This window comes from Halichoerus grypus, chromosome 2 (genome assembly GCF_964656455.1).
Source record: "Halichoerus grypus chromosome 2, mHalGry1.hap1.1, whole genome shotgun sequence".
In the NCBI taxonomy this organism is placed as follows: domain Eukaryota; kingdom Metazoa; phylum Chordata; class Mammalia; order Carnivora; family Phocidae; genus Halichoerus; species Halichoerus grypus.
In genome coordinates this window covers 57,474,820-57,494,939 of record NC_135713.1, presented here as the reverse complement: position 1 = coordinate 57,494,939, position 20,120 = coordinate 57,474,820, and the positions used below count along the sequence as shown (strand labels likewise).

Here is a 20,120-nt window from a genome sequence, read left to right as displayed (position 1 = left end):
AAATTAATCATTTGGAAACAAAATCATAAAAATCTTCTCAAACTTTTTTTAGCAGAAAAAAAAAAAATTACCTCCTACATGGGTATGGGCTCATTTAGTTGGTCAGATATGATGGGATCTGGGACCCCCTGAGGCTGTCGAGGCCCCCAGTGGCCCTGGCCTGCCCGAGCTTTGCACCCAGGCCATGGCAGGAAGTCTGTGCCGGCACGCCCCTCAAGGTAGCCGCACGTGGCCGATGCTGAGCAATGCTGACTTTATACTCAGTGGAGTGAGGTCAAGAGCCTTTCAACGCTCTCCATTTCAGGCATGGAGGTAGCCCAAGCCACTGCTTCAGGCCCCCACTCAGCATTAACCAACTTGACACCAAGTACTTGAAAGTCCCAAGATACTGCTGGCTGATTAGCATGTCCACGATTGGGCATTTGAAATTTGCATCAGAAACCCAAGTGTGTGATAAGCTGATGTGACTACAACTTATCTACCACCACTTCCAGTGAGCTAAGGTTGTGGGGAATGTGGAAGCCCCTGATCGAGAAACCTTGGGGAAGAACCTGTAGAAGCCCCTAGATATCCTTAGGTTGCCCCCCCCGCCCCGTTAATGGAAAGTATCCTTAGTTTGCCCCTCAATTAATGGAAAGTAAATTCTAGTCATTTAACCAGATGGGATTCCTTTCAGAAGTCGGACATGCAGATCCCTCTAGCAACTCTTAATCACCCAGGGGCAAGAAACTGATCTGGAATCACAGCTACTGGAGGGGAAAGGCCAAAGAGTCCCGGAACTGGTTAGGGGTCTTTCCTGAACCAGAATAGCAAATACACCTGGTGGAATTTAACTTGAGAAGAAGAGGAGGGCTGTGGAGACATTGCTGTGAGCTCCAGGAGTCTGGGATGGGCAGCTCCTTATTTAAAGGGGGGTGGGTGGAGAGAAGATGCATCCTTCAAGAGGGAAACTGCCCCGCATGCCCTGCTCCCTGGGCTAGTGCATACAAGCTCCCCAGCATTCCCTGTAGGGGTTCATTCACTGTAGGGAGGAAGTGAAGGAGAAAGAGTGAAGGCAACGGCAGGTCTTGGCCACAGTGCCACTGTAGACTGAGGCATTGAGATTGAGGAGCTGTTTCAAGCCATCTGGAGACCAGGCTAACTATAGTACTGAAATTTGCAACCAAGTCACCTCTTTGGAAGTTTGACTCGAATCTGAACCATCGCTTTAATAATGTCACTCTCCTCCTCCTACATGCTGAGGCTTTCTTGAGTGGGGGAAAAAAAAAAAAGAGTGGCATTACTATTAAGAAATGGGGACTTGCTCAGAACGCCGGAGGCATCCGTTGGATGTGCCCTGCATGTGAAGATAACAGTCGTTTGTGGTTTGGCAATAAAAGGGCTGAGGCTCCCGTGGTAACTCACGAGTGCAGAGGGAAATGCTTCCCTGGGCTCCTGAGGATTATCACGCTGGGCAAAGGGGCACAGAGGTTTGGCCTGCTCTGTTCACTCCATGCTATGACCACATCTTACCTCTGTCCCTCGCTCTCCCAGGCGCCTGCACTCCAACCACCTGTACTGTGACTGCCACCTGGCCTGGCTGTCGGATTGGCTACGACAGCGGCGGACTATTGGCCAGTTCACACTCTGCATGGCTCCTGTGCACCTGAGGGGCTTCAACGTGGCAGATGTGCAGAAGAAGGAGTACGTATGCCCAGGTGAGCCTGCCCGGCCCCTCTCTCGTCTGTACTGTGACTCACCCACCGCCGAGCCCTCCCCGACATCACCCGGCCCAGAGCTGGGCATGGAATCTCCTATGTTCCCCAGCACTCCATAGTCACTTGGACTCTGGGGTGCCCTGAAGGGTTCTGAGAAAGAAGTTCTTGTCATCTAGCAAAGGAAACTGCTCAAGGAAGTAATGAATCCCTTTCTGTTAAGCTTCATCATCCATCGATGCTAAGAAACTTAACATGTGTTAAGTACATTGTTTAGCATTTCCTACACACATGCCTATTGTCTAATTGCTCGTAGAAGTTGAGAGACAAGTTAATGGAGGTGGTGGGGTCAGCCTGCTTGGCTGGAAACCCTCGCTCTGCCCCTTAGTAGTGTGTGACTTTGGCAAGTTACCACATGTCTGCAAAATGGAAAAATCATAGTACATAACTCTAGGGATGGGTGGGAGGATTAAATGAAATAATGCATAGAAAGCACTTAGCATAATACACAGCACTTGGTAAGAGCTAGTAAGTGGAGCTTAATTATTATAGTTTAGTGGGCCCACAAAATGTGCTGAGCAAACATAAGAGTTTGATCTGTGGGTAATTGAAGTGTAATAGAAGCACAGATTGTCCGCGTAGTACAGAAAACAGAACTGTGCACAGAACGGAAGGCAACGCAGACCTCCAGGGACGGGAGGTGGCTGAGGGACCCGAGAAGATTCTCCCAGAGGATGTAGTGGCTTTTAAACACAGTCCTCAGTTCCAAGCTTGCTTATTTGTTTTTACTTTTCATTGACACCCTCTACTACCACCAACTCCCTCTTTCTGGGGGCAAAGTAGAGCTAATCCCTGAATTTCCTCAAAAACAAAGTTTTCAGTTGAGGAGTTTCTCACAGAGGCGTCCCCGATTTCCAGGAACCCAGTCCCAGAATGGGGGCTCAGTGGCCTCTGAAGGCTGATCTTAGGGGGTCAGCCTGCTGGAAGGAGGAAGGATAGGGAGCTCGGCGCTGGGGTGGGCAGGGAGGGACTGCACGCCTCACATTTCTTGATCATTGCTGTTTTCAGAATTGAAGGCAGCCTGAGCCCCACGTGTGCGGCAGGGCCCCAACCCAGCCAGCAGGGCAAACCGGCCCCCTTTTGCTCTTAGGCAGCATTAGCAATATGGAAGATTTTTTTTTTTTAATTCAACTTCATCTCGCTCCCTGCCCCTCTCTCTTGTCATGTTACTACTTCATCAAGTTATTTATTATCCAAAAACATTTTAACATGTCTCAGAGCAGTACCTTGATAATTTCCTATAGACGCCCACTTAGAAATCACTTCCTGTCAAACACATATAATAAAACCGTTTATCACACAGGCACCCAACTCACATATACTGACTATAATTACAGTAATTATTACGCAAAGAGTACAATATCGGCATAAATGCCAGTGAAAGAAATAATTATAGAGTGCAGGAGTCATCCAAGAGCTAGTGAGAAAAACTAATTAGAGAGAATGTTAAAACACATCATTATAGGTGGGTGCCAGGCTTAATGCTCTGCACGAACACACATACCACTTCGTCAGGAAAGCACCTTCCCGTCAAAGGAGTGGCAACTTGCTTACCCAGTCGCAGTCAGGATCCAAACCCCAGGGAGTGAGGCTGACCCTCCCAGGTCTTGGACGTGCTCGTGCCCCAAATCTCCCTGCTTTGAAAAGGCTAGATCTAGCAGGCGGGTTAACAGTTAAATAGGAGCATCCCTATCACCTCCCCTGTTCATATCAATTAAGCCTAGGGCTTGCGGTGATCCCTCATGATTTGTAATACGAAGCCAGGTGTTTTCTGAGGACATAAGAATCTGGCCCACAGACTCCAGACATGAATGTGCTATTAATCTGCACCCCCACACCAAGTAGTAGAAAATTAAGAGAGTGGCATGTGGGAACCCCTCTGCAGAAGGGATTCTTTGATGCTGTCCAGGCTTTCATGGGTTAAAAACAGAACACTCTGCAGGGGGCTGCTTTCTGCAAAGGTCTAAGTCAGATATAATGGTTGGCTGAATTGACTATCCCTGATGAAGGAAGCACCACCATCTTAGTGGGGTGCAGGAGGAGCACCCCCTCCAGAAGTTTCGACCTCTTTAATAACTGTTAAAGGCAGTTCGTGAGGCTGTGTTAAAGGGATGCCACAGGAAGCCGGGTGGAGCAAGACTCTGCGTGTGCACACTCAGAAGGTCAACGAGGAGGGCTGTTTTCACGCACTGACCATTTCCCACCCCACCCCTACCATGCAGGGTGCAGGCTCCACCCATGGCAGAGCCCACAAGGCATCTGCGTGAGGCAGTTTGGTATGAATCTGATCCCACTGGTTGTAAACTGCGAAACCATCAGTGTTCCTTGTTCAAGCTCTTCCACCAGTAACTCACCAGAGGAGGACTTCCGTCGAGAAAGGCAGGAATAAGAACATATCTGTAAAGATAGAGGTCATCTGCTCAGGAGAAAAAAAGGCATAGGGTACCAATTAAGCCGTCCCTGCGTGTAGCTTCATCACCAGTGGCCCCTGACAGAGAAGCATCAGAAAACCTCCCTGAGCCCTTAAACCATATCAAAAAATTCACTAAACAAATGACTCCAGAGACAGGAAAGAGCTTTATCTCACTCAGCCTGGGAGGGCCCTGCCTGTTCAGGTCCCTGCTATCTCCCTGTGAATTAAATCCAGCCAACTGGAGCCAGGCTTCTTCTCCCCAGAAGCCCTGGCTATGGGCGCCTTATCACTCCAGCTAACCCAGAAATTTGCTAGCAGCACACTTTGACAAAATTCATCTCCTCTGTCAACTTACCCTTCCAATCAAAGGTATTTATTTTCTTCTTCTAAGGAGACACCAGGGAATTTTTCAAAGGGTGGGAGACTATATTTTATTTTTTATTAATGTTTTTTTACGGTATACAACTGGAATGCTTGGTTTCCTTAAGCTACTGCTGTGAGGATTCCTCTGCAAACCTTTCTTGTTTTCAAGAGGAGGGTCAGGGCCCTAGGACTAGAAGAGTCTGTGGTCCCTGCCACTTGTTGCCTGAACCGGACTGGGACTTTATTGAGCTCATGATAACAGACCAGAGAAAAGGTTCTATTTTGGCCATTACTCGACTCATGTGAGTTGCAAGTTTTGGTTTTTTTCCCCATCCTTACCTAAAGGGTTTATGTTGGGGTTTAAGCTCTAGGATTTACCTTCCATGCATCAATCTTCTGGTGCCTTAATCTGAAAAGGTTTCTATTAGTCACAATTTGTAATTCAAGGGTATTAGTTAAATATTTGACCTCTTGAGTCAATTATCTCTTTCATTTAAACATCTTTTTATTCATTGGTTTGTCCACCTATTTCACACTTACCTGCCCATAGCCTTTTAGCGTGAGATACCCTTTCCTGAAGATCAGTCTTGTCTTCTAGTGCGAAGGGCTCACGTCAGACATTTTTCAGGTGCCCCAATGCCTAGAACAATAGTTGCTCCTAAAAGCCTCTCAAGAAACCCTTTCTCATTTATTATTAAAAATGAAAGAGGCATATCTCCCTGGAAACAAGAAACTTTCCCCTTCTTTTTCTTTTTTTTTTTTTTTTAATTTGGGACTAGTTACTAAGTATAAAGATAATTAAGGTAAGCCATGACTAGCCGCCCATCTCCTTAGGAGGTTTTAATTAAAACACCATAATTGGACATTGCAAGAATGAGATTATTAGGTTTATTTAGCCATTCCTAAAATTATCATGCCTCTGGTATTTAAATCACGTTCATTTATATTCTCATCATAATTGCTCAAACCCCATTGTCATTGCAGTCTGTTGTTGGCTTTTGAAAGGCCAGAGGCCAACAGGGATGCTTAATTTGAATGCTGGAATTAATTTATTTCCACATGCTCACAAGACCATTGGATTTTTCAATTCTGTGCACTCTGCTGGGTGGAAGTCCCTTTAAAGACAGAAAGAAATAAACACAGCTGTAACAAGAGTGTCCCCCCGTCTCCAGCGTAGCTTACACAGTCTGTGTCTTGGCCCCTGAGCTTCCTCAGATTCCCAGGCCCTGGTGGTTTTCAATGTCGCGGCAATAAAGAGAGGCATTTGGGGTGTCTTCTTGGTAGAGGAGATGGTACAAAGAGCGCTGGACCAAATTTTAGAACTTTGTTGTTCACTAGCTCCGTGATCTTGAACCCTTTGCTTGACCTCCCTATTCTTCCCTTTCCTCATCGGTATAATGGAAATAATAATAATAATAGAACCTACGTCATGGGTTTTGTGAGAACCAAGTAAGATCATGTGTGCAAAGCACTTGATGCAGTACTGGGCACATAGGAAATATTCCATAAGCCTTAGCTGCTATCATGAGAATGACGTCATTCTCAGTTTGGCCACCACTGGGTCCCTGGGCAAGTACTCTCCCTCCAAGGGATGGTTTTCTCACCATCTCCGTGACCCTTTTTAGGTCTGAAGTTTGATGACCTTTGCCCCATTCATTTGGGCACACAAGTTAGGACTGTCCACTTTTGGCGTGATGCCGAATAGAAGAACAAAGTTGAGGAGGCAGCCGGGCAGGAGCCAGTCTCCCCAGTCATCCCTCCTCCTCCTCTCTCAGACTGGACGGGGTGTGGTGCAGTCAGCAGAGAAAGGATGATGTGATCGCTGTCCCTGCCAGCCGTCACAGGCGCTTCGCCATGACAGGGCTAGCTGGGGATACACTCCTGCCCTCGTGCTCATTGCGGGCCCCCGCCCCCGCTGGGAATCAGCACCCTGATACTCAGGGAGGAGCAGGGAAGGGCCAGCACCTTGGTTGCCCCACGTTCTGCCCTGCCGTCCCTCAAGATATCAGGCCACAGTCTGGGGAGTCAGGAGAACCAGAAGGTGGGACATCTCTGTTTGCTCCTTGTGTGGCACAGAGGTGGCTCTGGTTCCAAATTGAAATTCTTGAGCTGAAGTAGTGATTCAGAAAGGGGAGACAGGCCCCGAGGGCAGACAGGTACTTGGCCCACATCCCCGTCTCCCTGTTCTGGATGAGAACTTCCTTTCACCTCAGGGCAGCAACATTTTCATCCCACTGAAAGAGTTCCCAGGGCGGATAGCTTGGGCACCCATTTAAAAACAAAAAGCAGTCCACATGCACTCCAAGTTCATCAGGACACATCTCTGAACAGGGATTACAGGGGTTCCGTGTGCTAGTGAATCACTACACTCTGATTGAAGCTGCGTTCTTTGCCAAGAAGAGGAGGAGGTGGTAGCGGCAGGCAGGCTTGCTCGGGGACAGTGAACATTCATGGGCCCCATGGGCACGTGTTCCTACAACAGGCGCACGCGCGTGCCCGTAGGCAGACACAGGGCCCAGATCGTCCCCTCCCTTCAAAGATGGGTGGAGACTCCTTCCACCCCGATCAAAACACTGTTCCCGTTCCTCTCTGCCTCTCAAGCTTGTACAGTACTCCTAGAATTTCCTGGGTAGAAATGTGGGTGTTTCCTCCCTCTGTCCCCCTTGGAAATCCACTGTCACCTGCACCACCCCCATCACTCTCAATATATGTGGACAGGAAAGGCTGGGAGGGAGGGATTTGCTGACAGAGCTAAGCAGAGTGCCTAGGACACCCTTACCTGTGCAGGTGAGCGAGGCTCAGAGACAGCCCCAGGGGACCGGGCGGATGGCCTTTGCTGGCACTGAGCTGTTGGCAGAAAGACCTGAGCTTCAGGCATGAAAGTCCCATCCACCCAGTAGCCACACCGTCCCTCCACACTATGGCTGATCCTATCAACCAGAGCCCAGGGCCCTCAGAACTCAGGGGGCCTCCCCTCAGGGCCCTTCTAGAAGGATTGCCCCTGCCCCCCATAGCTTGGTCACAGTCAGCCCCCACTCTGCCAGGCTTCTAGACCAATTTCATTCATGTATTCATCCTTTCACTCACCCAAGATATATTTACTGAGTTCATGTTTTGTGTTCAGCCCTATTTTGGGCACTGGGGATGTAACAGGACATAAGACAGAACAGGTCACTGCCCTTGTAGAATATACATGCTAGTCGCAGTCTGTCCAAAGACAAAAAGCCAAGGGGAGGGACTTCTGCCATCACAGCACTCACAGGCTCAAAGGGAAGTAGGCTCAGTCCATCGGGCATTGATGGGAGGGGAACGTTTCCAGGGAAAATGAACCCATCTTTCAACCCCATCTTAAACCTGAAGTGTTTTGTTTCAACAAGAAGATAACACCCTCACCATGTGTGAATGCCTGGCTGGGGAGCCACCAGCCCAGGATGCTGACAGAGGCTATAATTACCTTTGTTTCTCTCTGCGTAATTAAAGGTGTTGTTAGTGACCTGGTTGTGGAATCTTTCTCAAAGGCTTTTTTTACCTTGACGACATCCCTTGAAATGTAGCACATGCCGCCTACAGACCGAGAGCCACCCTCTGAAAGACCCAGCTCATCCCCAGAGGGGTTCAAGACTACAACCTGGGTCTGGTTGAAACTGATTTAATTTCAGCATAGATGTCAAAAGGGGCTTTTTGGGAAAAACTCCATTGCAGAACTTCTTATTGCCCACATGAGCCCTTGACTATAATGTCTTTCTCCCCCACTTCCCTTTCTGGCACACCCCAACTGAGTAATATTTTGACAGGTCAAAAGAAGGACGACCGTCGGATACCCTCTGCCTCAGTGGATGGAAATACAGGAGCAAGGCTTCAGCCTTCCGTGTAGCCCCTGACATTGCCCAAACAGGAAGGTGCCCAGGGTGTGACAATTCGCCCTGACTTTGTTAGGTACCCTTTGCCCCCGGATGTGGAGGGCCAGGCCTGGCATTTTTCTCTGGGGAGCATGATCTGCACTTCAAAAGCCCTGACATCTGAAGCCCTGCCACTCCCAGCCTCTCTTGCATGTGGCGGGGGGGCTCTTCCCACAGTAGATCCTCTTGACCACCTGCAACAAGGTGGAGCAGAGGACAGACAGGTGCTGTTGGGTGCCCTACTCCTTCTGCTTCCGTTCCTCTGAAGACCAGGAGTTATGAACCTTTCCATCCAGAAAGGACTTCAGGAGTCATGCAGTCCAAACTCCTTACTCACTGAGATGGTAGCAGAATAGCTCAGAGGGGTATTGGTGGCAGAGCCAGACTCGTTGATAGTAGTGATAACAACAACTAACATTACTAAGCTCTGACTTTGCGCCGTGCATTCTTCTAAATACTTTACATGCGTTCACTTCCTTTGCCTTCACAACAAAACCATGCTATGAAATAAGTATTGTCATCATCCCCCATTTCACAGATGGGGGAAACTGGGGCACGGGGATATAAGGATGAAATAACAGAACCAGGATTCAAATTGAGGCAGTGGGACTCCACAGCCGTAGCACTCTCATTCCTGATCTGCGGCTTCCATAGGCTGAGTCTCTGGGATTGCCATTTCCTCAGAAATGGAAAACTTTCCCGGTCTGGAACAAAGTGGGTATCCCTTCTCTCAGAGAATGTTCCAGTTGGGGACTTTGGTGTAAGTCATCATTTCTCTGGCATTTTTCATGGTCTCCATGAGATCTGCTGGTGCAACACTGGAGAGTTTGAAGTCCTTGTGCCCTAGACAAGAATATTTTCTCAAATGTCCCAGCTAGGAGGATATTTTTAAATATTTGATGTGTGTATGAGGGAGAGAGAGAGAGGAGGTGAGGCCAAGGGAAATAAGAATCTTTGATCACTGGGTTAGCACTTCCCAGCAAGGTAAATGTTCCAGACCAAGCCACTGGCGTCCCTTTGAGCCCTTGTGGAAGGACCTGCCCCAGGCACAGGGACTGTCGAGTGTGGAGAGGGAAACTTCCGCTTTGAGTCTCAGTGTCCAAACAGGCATTCGCTGCAGGCCCCCTTGGTCCTCTGATGCAACCACTGTAGCTCGACCCTCTCTGGCTTCCCAGACTCAGCTTCTCCAGTGAACAGAGGCCAAACCAAAATTAGTTTTTCCCTGCAGACGTTTTTGTGTTTCATGTTTAATCTCCACCCAAGGGCTCCCAGCCAGAATTCCCATGTCCGAGCAGCAAGGAGATCTGCAGAGTTGGTCTGAGCGTGGTCTTAGCCCGTGGCCCTCTCCTCTGGGGGTGGGGGTCTGGAAAGACATTGACATAATCCCTGTGAACTAGATCTAGCAGGCGTGGGATAAGGTCCTGCGGAGGTTTTGGGGTTGGTCTACCTTTTGGGCCACAATGTCCATATTTGGAAAACTCACCACAGGTTTGAGATTCTTACCTCACTTTGAAGAAGTAGTGATAGTATGAAAACTTTTATGTCTTGAAAACATTTGAATTTACTTCTTTTTTTTTTTTAAGATTTTATTTATTTATTTGACAGAAAGACACAGCGAGAGAGGGAACACAAGCAGGGGGAGCGGGAGAGGGAGAAGCAGATTTCCCTCAGAGCAGGGAGTCCAATGCGGGGCTCCATCCCAGGACCTGGGATTGTGACCTGAGCCGAAGGCAGACGCTTAACGACTGAGCCACCCAGGCGCCCCTTGAATTTACTTCTTGTGACCCTTTGAATTCTGAGTTAGTTTGCTAATATATGTATTTCTCTATGTTTGACTTTCTAAATAAGCTCCTTAGATGCCATTTACCTGGATTTTTTACCACTTTGCTTTAAATTCATACCGGTTCTCACCTCAAAATTAAAAGCTGACTCCAAAATATGTGGTAACTTATTTGCCTTTTTTTCTAATGAGGTAGATTTTATTTGCATGTTCTCTGGACATACAAGCTATTTGAAAATGCCTTGGATGATGTCACTGCTAATGACACTTGGACAACATCAATGCCCCAAATAATGAAATTCTGACACATTTTTTCCTCCCACTTGGTTTTAGGAGTGAGTTTTAGCCTCTAGAGTAAAGAATGAAAATGTGTCTATACTCAGCATCCAATCCCCGGATAAAAGCCAAAAAACGTGGGTGTTCATTCAAACATTGGGCTGAGAATGTAGTCCCCGTGTACGCAGTGTGCATTCCAGTGGCATATTTTCACGTGGGATTGACTCCGCGAGCAGCCCTTTCTCTGAAAGATGAGGATGATGGGATGACAGAGCAGGTGGAACTATCCAGAAACAGGTCAAGGTCAGAATCTCTCCTCTTGGCTCAATATTTGGCCAGTGGCAGCTGTGTCTCCCAGATGAGGGGACATGTCAGCTGGTGAAAATGTCAGGTAGCTTTCCAGGAGGTGATGCTGGGAAATGGCGAAGAGGCACAGAAGGCCAGGCGGCTCCTGACCCTGCCGTGACTGACCGCTGTGTTCCTGCCCCACAGGCCCCCACTCCGAACCTCCATCCTGCAATGCCAACTCCCTCTCCTGCCCCTCGGCCTGCACTTGCAGCAATAACATCGTGGACTGTCGAGGGAAGGGCTTGACTGAGATCCCCGCCAACCTTCCAGAGGGCATCGTCGAAATGTAAGTGCCCCATCTGCCACCCTCTGTCCCTGGCTAGTTCACCTCTCTGTCTCAGCCCATCCCCTGGTGTGTTAGAGCTAACTATGAAAAACACTCAGGAATCTCTTTGCCATCCTTCCAGGCTCTCCCAGGCGTGGTAGATTCCAGAGCACAGTCAGCAAACTAGGCCCGGTGGTCCAAATCTGCCTACCACTTATTTCCGTAAATAAAGTTTTATTGGAACACACCCACAGCTATTGTGTATGTATGGTCTATGGCTGTCCTCGTAAGGCGGGCTTGAGGAGTTGTCACTTACGGCCCACCAGGCCTGATACATGTGCTCTCTGCCCCTTTACAGTGTTTGCCAGGCCCTTCCCTGGAGTCGCCCTGGGATGATGTTCTAGCTCTACCATCTACTAGCTGTGCGACTTTGGGCAGAATAATTCCTCTCTTTCATCCCTAGTTCTCTCATCTATAACAGTGTGATAATTATAGTATTGTCCATGGGTGATTGTGAAAACAGAAGGCAATACGGCACGTCAGCCCGTAATACAGTCCTTGGCACGGGGGTAAGTGCCCTGTGCAGCGGTGGTAGTATTGGCAGAAAATACATAAGGGGCGAACTCATTTCATAGCTGCCATTATGTGAGCAAGAGACTGAACTGTTCATCATTTCAGATCAGATTCTTGTCCTCTAGCTTTGGTCCGTAGGTCCACAGACAAGATTGTGTGTGTCCATGTGTGTGCACGGATGTTCAAAGTTCCACTAAAAGTGGGTTGACCGTATAGCTCAAACTTGTCTACTCTTCCCCCCGTGCATTAGACAATGGCCAGTTTCTCATTCTGGATTGAGTAGAGGGTCAGTCAACACTGACCTCAAGATCACTCTTTAAATGACCACAAGTGTTTTCATGTTCTACCTTCACTTTTAGGTGGCTTTATTAAAAACACGGTGACGGGGCACCTGGGTGGCTCAGTCAGTTAAGCGGCTGCCTTCAGCTCAGGTCATGGTCCCAGGGTCCTGGGATCGAGCCCCGCATCAGGCTCCCTGCTTGGCAGGAACCCTGCTTCTCCCTCTCCCACCCCCCTGCTTGTGTTCCCTCTCTTGCTGTGTCTCTCTCTGTCAGATAAATAAATAAAATAATAAAAAAAAATAAAAAATAAAAACACGGTGAGATAGAACCCTCCTACTCCAAATATCATCAGATAAAATCCTCCAAATAAGACACACGTTCCCGTAGCCTCTCTGTTGCTCTTCTCCCCTCCTTCCTCCTCCTATGCATGCCCTTCTATTCCAATAGACGGCCCATTAACTCTCTCAGCCATTCACACATTCATTCATTAAACGTCTGTTGTTAGCCCGCTCTGTTCCAATCGTAGTTCTGTGCTTGAGGAGCATCAGTGAATGAGAGACATAAAATTTCTGCCTTTATGATGCTTGCATTCGGGGGATGGGGGGTAATAAACAGTAAACAAAGCAAAACAAATTATATGACATGATAGAAGGCGATGGCTTCTGTGGAGAAAAATAAAACTAGGAAAAGATTCAAAGTAACTTGGGGAGACAAAACATGTGGCTATGTGGAGGAAGAGTGTTGCAGGTGGAGGGCACAGCACGTGCAAAGGCCCAGAGGTAGGAGTGTGCCTGCTATACCAGAAGGCCAGTGTCACTGGAGTGAAGTGAACATAAGGGAGAGCGTTCGAGGATGAGATCAGAGAGGCAATGAGGAGCCAGATCAAAGGGACATTTTAAAGACTTTTCTTTCATCCTGATTAAGATGAGAAGAAACATGATTTACCACAGTGGAGAGTCAGTTTCTTCTTTCTCCATTGGTTTTACCAGCTTTTCCCTAATTCCCTTCAAAACTTTCTTCCCCCAGCCCTAGTAGACACAACTCACACCTGCAGGCAGGAACCAGTCAGTAAAGCGTCCTTTTGGCCTGACACCCACACTTTCCATGGCCTTTGCTCAGCCTTCAGTCTTCCTTTTGGCAAGAACCAACAATTAATTCACTTCACATTTTGCTGTTTCCCTTCGCTCCTCATGGTGTATTGCTCTCGCTTTGGAGATCCCTTCCATGGAAGGAGCTCACTTAGACCCCATGCGGCTCCTGCTTATCCCCTTCTCTTCTTCTCTGAATTCCTTTTGTTCCTGGCCTTACTCTCTTCCCCATTCTGTACTCTTTCCCCTTGTCTTTATCTTCCTCCCCTGATTCATTTCCCCCCTTCTCTCCCTCTCCCCACCAATGATCTTCTCACCTCACTTCCCAGCCCCATCTCTCTCTTCACCCAGTTAATGCTTTGCTCCTTGTCGTAAAAGCTGCCCACCTTCCCTCTCCATCCATGCCAGGGTAGGGCTCTGGCCCTCCAAGTCAGATGTTCAAGACAGAATTCTTTCCCATGTTCATCTCATTTCAGATTCCCAAAGATCTTTGCTTTCTTTCTCTGCCCCACTTCGTTCCTTTCTCCCTCCATCTGCCAGGTTTATCTTCCCTCTTTGGCAGCCATAGATCTTTCCTCAAACCACAGCCTGATGAAAGAGGCCAGTCTAATAGTCAAGCTGTAACTTGACCCCTGCCAACCCCTGATTCACCCTCCTCTGCCCCACATCTTTATACCTCCAACTTGGGCCTCACAGGCACACAGCTCGGGTGTCTGGGAGAGAGAAATTGCAGATGTCCACATCAGAGGTGAGACCCATGCAGACCAAGCCGTACCTGGACTGTTGGGCTCATCCCTGGACATCAAGTTTTTAAAGGGATATTAACAGGGCGCCTGGGTGGCTCAGATGGTTAAGCGTCTGCCTTCGGCTCAGGTCATGATCCCAGGGTCCTGGGATCGAGCCCCACATCGGGCTCCTGGCTCAGCGAGGAGCCTGCTTCTCTCTCTCCCTGCTCATGCTTTCTCTCTCTCTCTCTCTGTATCTCTGTGTCTCAAATGAATAAATAAAATCTTTAAAAATAATAATAATAAAATAAAGGGATATTAACAAACTAGAGTAGCGATTTGTGAAAGGCTGTTGGATTACTGATATCTTTTTCGTGGTGTGAGGTAAAAGTGAGAAAAACAAGAACAATGTGATGTTTTTCTGTTGAGCAAAACTATTCAATTTAAAAGACTATCCTTTATTTTAAATTCCTGGGCTCCCTTATTCTGTTATTGTTGTTTCTTAAAATGCCCTCTATCTTATGAAATGATGGTTGCTGAAGGCAGAATATATATGCTTGTGTGTGCATGCACATGTACGTGATAAACATGTGTTTAATTACATGTGTAATTATTATGTAATTATAAATGTATGTCTCTATATAAACATGTATTATATAACACACACACAGGGCACCTTAATTGGCAAAATAAAAGGTCTGGAACCACCTAGCCTGTGAAATCTAAAAGTCTGGGAATGACCAACCTAGCTGGAGTGCTTCTAAAAACAAACAGCCACAAACAGCAACCAGATTCTTAAGAGCGTAGACCTTGAATTCAGGGAGCTAGATCCACGTACTAGCTCTGGCCCTGCCTTTTAGCTCTTGGTTAAATAACTTTTCTGAGTCTTGTTTTCCTCAACCGAAACACGTGGAGGCCAGTGGTACCTTCTTAACAGGTCTCGTGAAAGCGAAATGAACATGTGCTGTCAAACGCTCAGCGTTGTGTCTGACACAGAGGATAGACTGTCAGCCAGGACTGTTGGTATTTTACTACTGCTAGTACTAGTACTACTACTACTACTACTACTACTACCACTTCCACTTTTATTAGGCTCAGTGAGAAGCGTTGGACCATATCATAGGAGCTGGAGCTACCCGCATACACAAACCTTCCCCAACGCTAGGTCAGGTTCTTGAGGGTTATGGATGAGAGAAGAGGTTCAAGAACCAGGCTAGCCACTTGCATTAGGAATGGAGCCTGGCAGTAGCTCATCTTCATGCAAATGTATGCAGACATGGAAATAAGGCTGCCCCTGCTTGCCAAGCACCCACGGCCCACCAGACAGATTGCCCAGGATTTCTCCTTCTGTGATGAAATGAAACTGAGACATTAAAGAGATGAGACAAGATTCTATGGTTAGGAGGGGATGGGGAGAGGTGACATGTAAGAGAGACCTTTGAGGAAGAAACCTGCTCATTCTTCAAGGTAACAAAGCCCTTGCCTGGGGACCCGTGTGTTGGCCGTGAAGTCTTGAAAACAGCTGAAACGCATCCTCATAGCAGGGAGAGAAGACCAGCAGATGGGGGAGGTTGAAAGATGAGATAGAGAGTAGAGAGTTGAAACTGCAGTACCTAGCCCAGGATGAATAGGAGGTGTCTGATTTATCATCCCAGAGACATCTGAATGTGACTTTTTACTGTCAGGAATTCTGCCTTGTGTCCATGGCACCCATACAGTGCAGATTTCCCCCCTCTCTTTAGGGATGTTTGGCGCCCTATCAGGCTCTCCAGACCCTGTGCACAATCCTCAGCCGGTAGTGATTCTCTAACACCTCGGGAGGGGTTCTGCACTCCCCAACTTTTGGGGGGAGGAAGGGCTATCTCTCATGCAAAGCAATCTGGCAAACTCTTTTAGAATTTTTTTTCAAAGCCGAAGCAGCTCAGAGGACTGTGTGCTGGTCTCCCCGCATAGCAGAGCCAATTCCTCTAAAAATAGCTTTCTTCCAGAGAACCCACAGTGAGACAGCTCCTTGCAGATTTTCCTCGAAACTGAGCTCCCACCAACGGCACCGTTCTTGCTGCTCTCTGTCGTTTCTCTGAACCGGCTCCAGCCTCTACCAGGGATAGATTCTGGGAAGAGCCAGAGGCTCACACCTTCCTCTCTTCTGTGGTCTTCTGTCTTCCCTCCAGAGTCCTCAAGGCTCAAGAGGACCATCTGTAGCTAGAGCTTCATCTTAATCTCTGTCCCATCTTCTTCCAGTTTGCTCTGCCCCCCCCCCCCACCCATACACACACACAGCGCCATCCAGTGTGTCTCATGCCCTCTGCTCTAGCAGCTCAATTTAGTTGATGGAGAAAGGCCGCGGATGGGCTTCCTGTCGAGTCATAAGTGAAAGCATCTGGGGGAAAGGTAGCCATCATTTCACCTCAATCCCATTGTCGGGGGTGAGGAGATAAATAGTGGCTTATCTGCTTAGCAAAAACACATATTCTCCCATTATACTGGTCACCAGGGAATTTTAAAAAGAGAGAATGGGAAAGGAAAAGGAAAAAAAAGCAGACAACAGAACAAAAGGACTGGAGGGTTCTGGAAGCCATCACCATCCAGGATTCTTCAATGTTCTGAGAGCACCAGGTTTCTGAGGGACTGTCACATGGAAGGCGGGGAGATGGGGTGGGATGGGGCAGTGGAATAAAAGGGAAGCGGATGCAGCACAGAATAATTAAGAACGGAGCCTTGAGATAAGTAGTCCAGGGTTGAATTCCCAGTTTTGCCTCTTACCTAGGGCACCTTTCTTAACATCTCCTGCTTCAGTCCGCTCCCCCCTTTGCAAAATGGGGCTCATCAGACCTACTAGAGATTTTCTATGAAGATTAAGTAGCACAATTGTGCAGAAAATTAGCACAATGTTTGGAAGACACTGAATGGAACCTAAAAAGAAAAACCTATGCACAGGGTCACATGTGCAACATGATAGAATGGTTTAGTCTCAAGTTCCCATACTATTTTTCTTTCATTTTTTTCCTAAGATGATAAAAAAAAAAATTCTCTGGGAGAGGCATCTGGGCACATGCATATAATCAGAAGAGCGAATCTGGCTCCGTGCCTGCTCCTCTGTTTTCTGTTGGCAAATGCCAGGTATTGTGCAGAGCAGGTCACAAATGACTCATGTCACCTATGCCCGCAGCCCTCATCTTTGTTGTTATTATACTACTAATAATACTTGCTTTGTAGGATTGTTGAAGGACTAAAAGCCAGCGTGCAAAGAGCCCAGTGTCTAACATATAAACGGCCCTCAGTAAATGGTAGATGTTTGTCCTTCTTGCCACCTCAGCCATTTCTGCCACCAATACTCGAACCCAGCTCCAGAACCGCTCTATCAGGTGACTCGTAGCCATGCCGTTGCGCTGCCGTGCCCCTGCCAGTCTCTCTGGCATCATGTTGACTTATGCACTGCTAGAAATATATTGTGTTCAGTCGCATGTTTGCAAATGACAGATCATTAAGGAAGCACCGAGAAACTAGGGCAAATCAATACAGAGCGCAAATGGCTGAAATCCCCATCAGATGTTCCCATTGTGTTTACTGGTGCCGGAAGATGTTCAGATGTTTGATTTGTATGTTTGTTTTTATGCTAGTTCTATTAAATCAGTTTGCAGCCTGAAGAATGTTTGCCAGACAAAGAAAGACCCATGTGCCATTTAAGAGAGACCTAAAACAGCTGTTGGCTTCAGACACCTCTCTAAATGTGACAGTTTTTGCTGATGCTACTGCTTCTTCTCATCCTTCACACCTTTTGTCACTGGGACTATGGATCTTTGCATGCTTGTTCCAGGCTGTATAAAACCCACCGGGGGCTGTCTGCTGCAGAGAAACTTCGTGTGTGCACACTCACTGTGGGCTTACTCCCTTGACGAAGGGGCCGTTTCCCTGAGGATGAGCTGGCAATGACTAAAAATGGAGATGCCTCCGCTCCAAATGGGATTTGGCAAAGCTCGGTGACGGAGAGTTGAGGTTTTTGAATGGGACGAACTTGAGTTTCATCCCAGCTGTAGCTCTTCCTGGCTATGTGAATCTGGACAAGTGACTTAACATCTCTGAGCCTCCATTTTCTCACGTTTAAAGTGGAGATGGTAATAATGAATAGGATTTGCCTCAGAGAGGTGTAAATATTAAGATAAACCAGGTAAAATTCTTAGCCTAATGCCGATTTACAAGCACCTGATAGCTATTAGCTCTTACTATTGTCGTTATCCCTATCCTCACCTTTACTTTGCATTTGAAGAACACCGACTATTCACAACTACACCCCCCAGACAAACTCTGATGCCCCTTGGGGCAAGGTTAACCCACATCGTGGCACTTGCCATGGCCTTGGCACTCCGTAAGGGGTTCGGTGCCCAGCCAGGACCCACAGCAGCATAAGCAGCAGAGAGGCTGCAGAGACAAATACCATCCCTAGAGTGTGTGCATCTGACAAGTACAGGACGCACAGAGCCATCCCTGCAGAGATTGGAGTTCTTTGTTCAAAACCACACCTTTGCACTCTATTTGCATATTTATATATATTCGCACCTGTACAGCGTCTCCCTCAACTCCTTCAGCCTTTTTACAAAATACCGACTTCTGCAGAGGCTGCCTGGAGTCTTAACCTCCCGAACCTTTCTGTGACTTTGGGGAAGTCACTTTAGTCTCTAGGCCTCAGTTTCTCTGTTTTCAGAAAGAGAGGCAGGCAGTATGTCCGATGGGTACAAACAGATGTCAGTTCTGCCAATTACTTGCTCTGTCACTCTGGACGGGCTGTTTGGTCCCTCTAGGTTTTATTTTCAGCATCCACAAAATGAGGCCAACACAGCTTGCTTCATAAATGTAAGGATTAAAAGAGATAACAGACATAAATCAACTTGGCCTCATAAATGATAGCTCTTCCTGTTTGTTATGTGAGCCATAGAATTTGGTTCTGTGATGGACCGTCTTGGGCTGTTGCTGTCCCCAGATTATTAAACTCCTTGGGGACAGGCACCATGTATTGCTCACTGGTTCATCCCTCCCTCGGCTCTTACGCCCGTCACTACAGTGGAGGTTAATTGATTATGAATCGCACACACAGCCGGCTGACCTCCCACGCAGTGCTGACCTGACTTGCATGGGCTCTTGGCCTGCAGCTGGGAGCGGTGGATCCTCTTGCAAAAACTGAGGGCGTTGCCATCATTACAGACAGTGGCTCTCCCCAGAGGCATCATCCAGCCACAATCCCTTGCCAAAGTGGCAGGTGAATCACAGGATTCCTGGAGAGCATTTTCCACCTGACTGGCAGCCCCAGAGACCCATAGAGCCACTGCCTTGGCTGAGAAATCCCTACTGAACTCTGCTCAGCTGGAAAACAAGAATGTCCTTGGAACATCTCAGTCAAGGCAGCCTGCCCCGAGTCCGCCGCCTCTGTGGGTGGCTGGAGCCGGTAGCTCACAGACTCTAAGACCTGGTGGCTTGCTCTTGTGCCCTCCCGTGAGCCAGCCCGGCCCCCGTCCAGCCAGCCTGTGCCCGTGTGCCCACAGAGCATGCTCCCCACCCCCTCCGGCAGGCCACAAAGGCTTTCTTAATAGACCGTGGCAGTCTCCTTTGTAGACTCTCTTCATCCAGCAGCCAAGAATGATCTGTCCTGATGCTCCCTTTCTCCTCCCACCCGCCCTTCCTCTTTTTCTCCACCGCCCCCCCCCCAACCCTTCCTTTGGCCTGGAGAGTGATTTGTCTGTGTTATGGGTAGGCCTGACAAACCATTCCACATTAGCAGCTGAGATGTTGTTTGAAATGGGAAAATTGCTGGCAAACTGCTCCATTAGCGGTTCCAGTAACAAATACTCTCTTCCCCCAATGAAGATGAGATTGCAGAAGCACAAATTAATATGACTGTCTCCCTGACTCTGCAGCGGGGATTACTCTTCAAGATGAATGGGCTCATCCCCGCCAGAAATGCATCCACTAGATGTAGCCTCCAAGGGAGCCGCTTCCGCCCGTCTGTCCCTTCTGCTCCCCCCATCCCTCCCTGCACACACCTTTTTGTGTGTCTTCCCTGCTGGGGGTGTGGGGAACATCCATGTCAAATGAGGAGGTGATGAAAAGATCCACACCCTGGAGAAAAGGGAGATGGGCAAGAAGGAGAGGCTGAGTCCTTGGCCAAGGCCAAGGCATTCACTCATCACCTCTAACAGAGGGTCCTGCCTCCCATTCAGGCCTGTGGCCCTCCACACCTGTTCTTGACAGGAAGTCATCTGAGAGGCGAGAGAATAAAGCATTGAGATGCTTGCTCACTCCCCATGGCCCCTTCTCTTCAAGGAAGTTCTGGGCCCTGGGCCTGTAGCATTTCTTGTCATTC

At 48.1% G+C, this 20,120-nt stretch overlaps 1 protein-coding gene across 1 annotated transcript in view; it reads left to right on the top strand.

The window, feature by feature from the left end:
• Positions 1 to 20,120, top strand: part of SLIT3 (slit guidance ligand 3) — a 592,234-nt gene that overhangs the window by 465,568 nt on the left and 106,546 nt on the right. The window contains exons 8-9 of the mRNA XM_036106743.2: positions 1,534 to 1,697; positions 10,978 to 11,119. Of these exons, the coding sequence (XP_035962636.2) occupies positions 1,534 to 1,697; positions 10,978 to 11,119 (306 nt within the window). The remainder of the gene's footprint in view (positions 1 to 1,533; positions 1,698 to 10,977; positions 11,120 to 20,120) is intronic.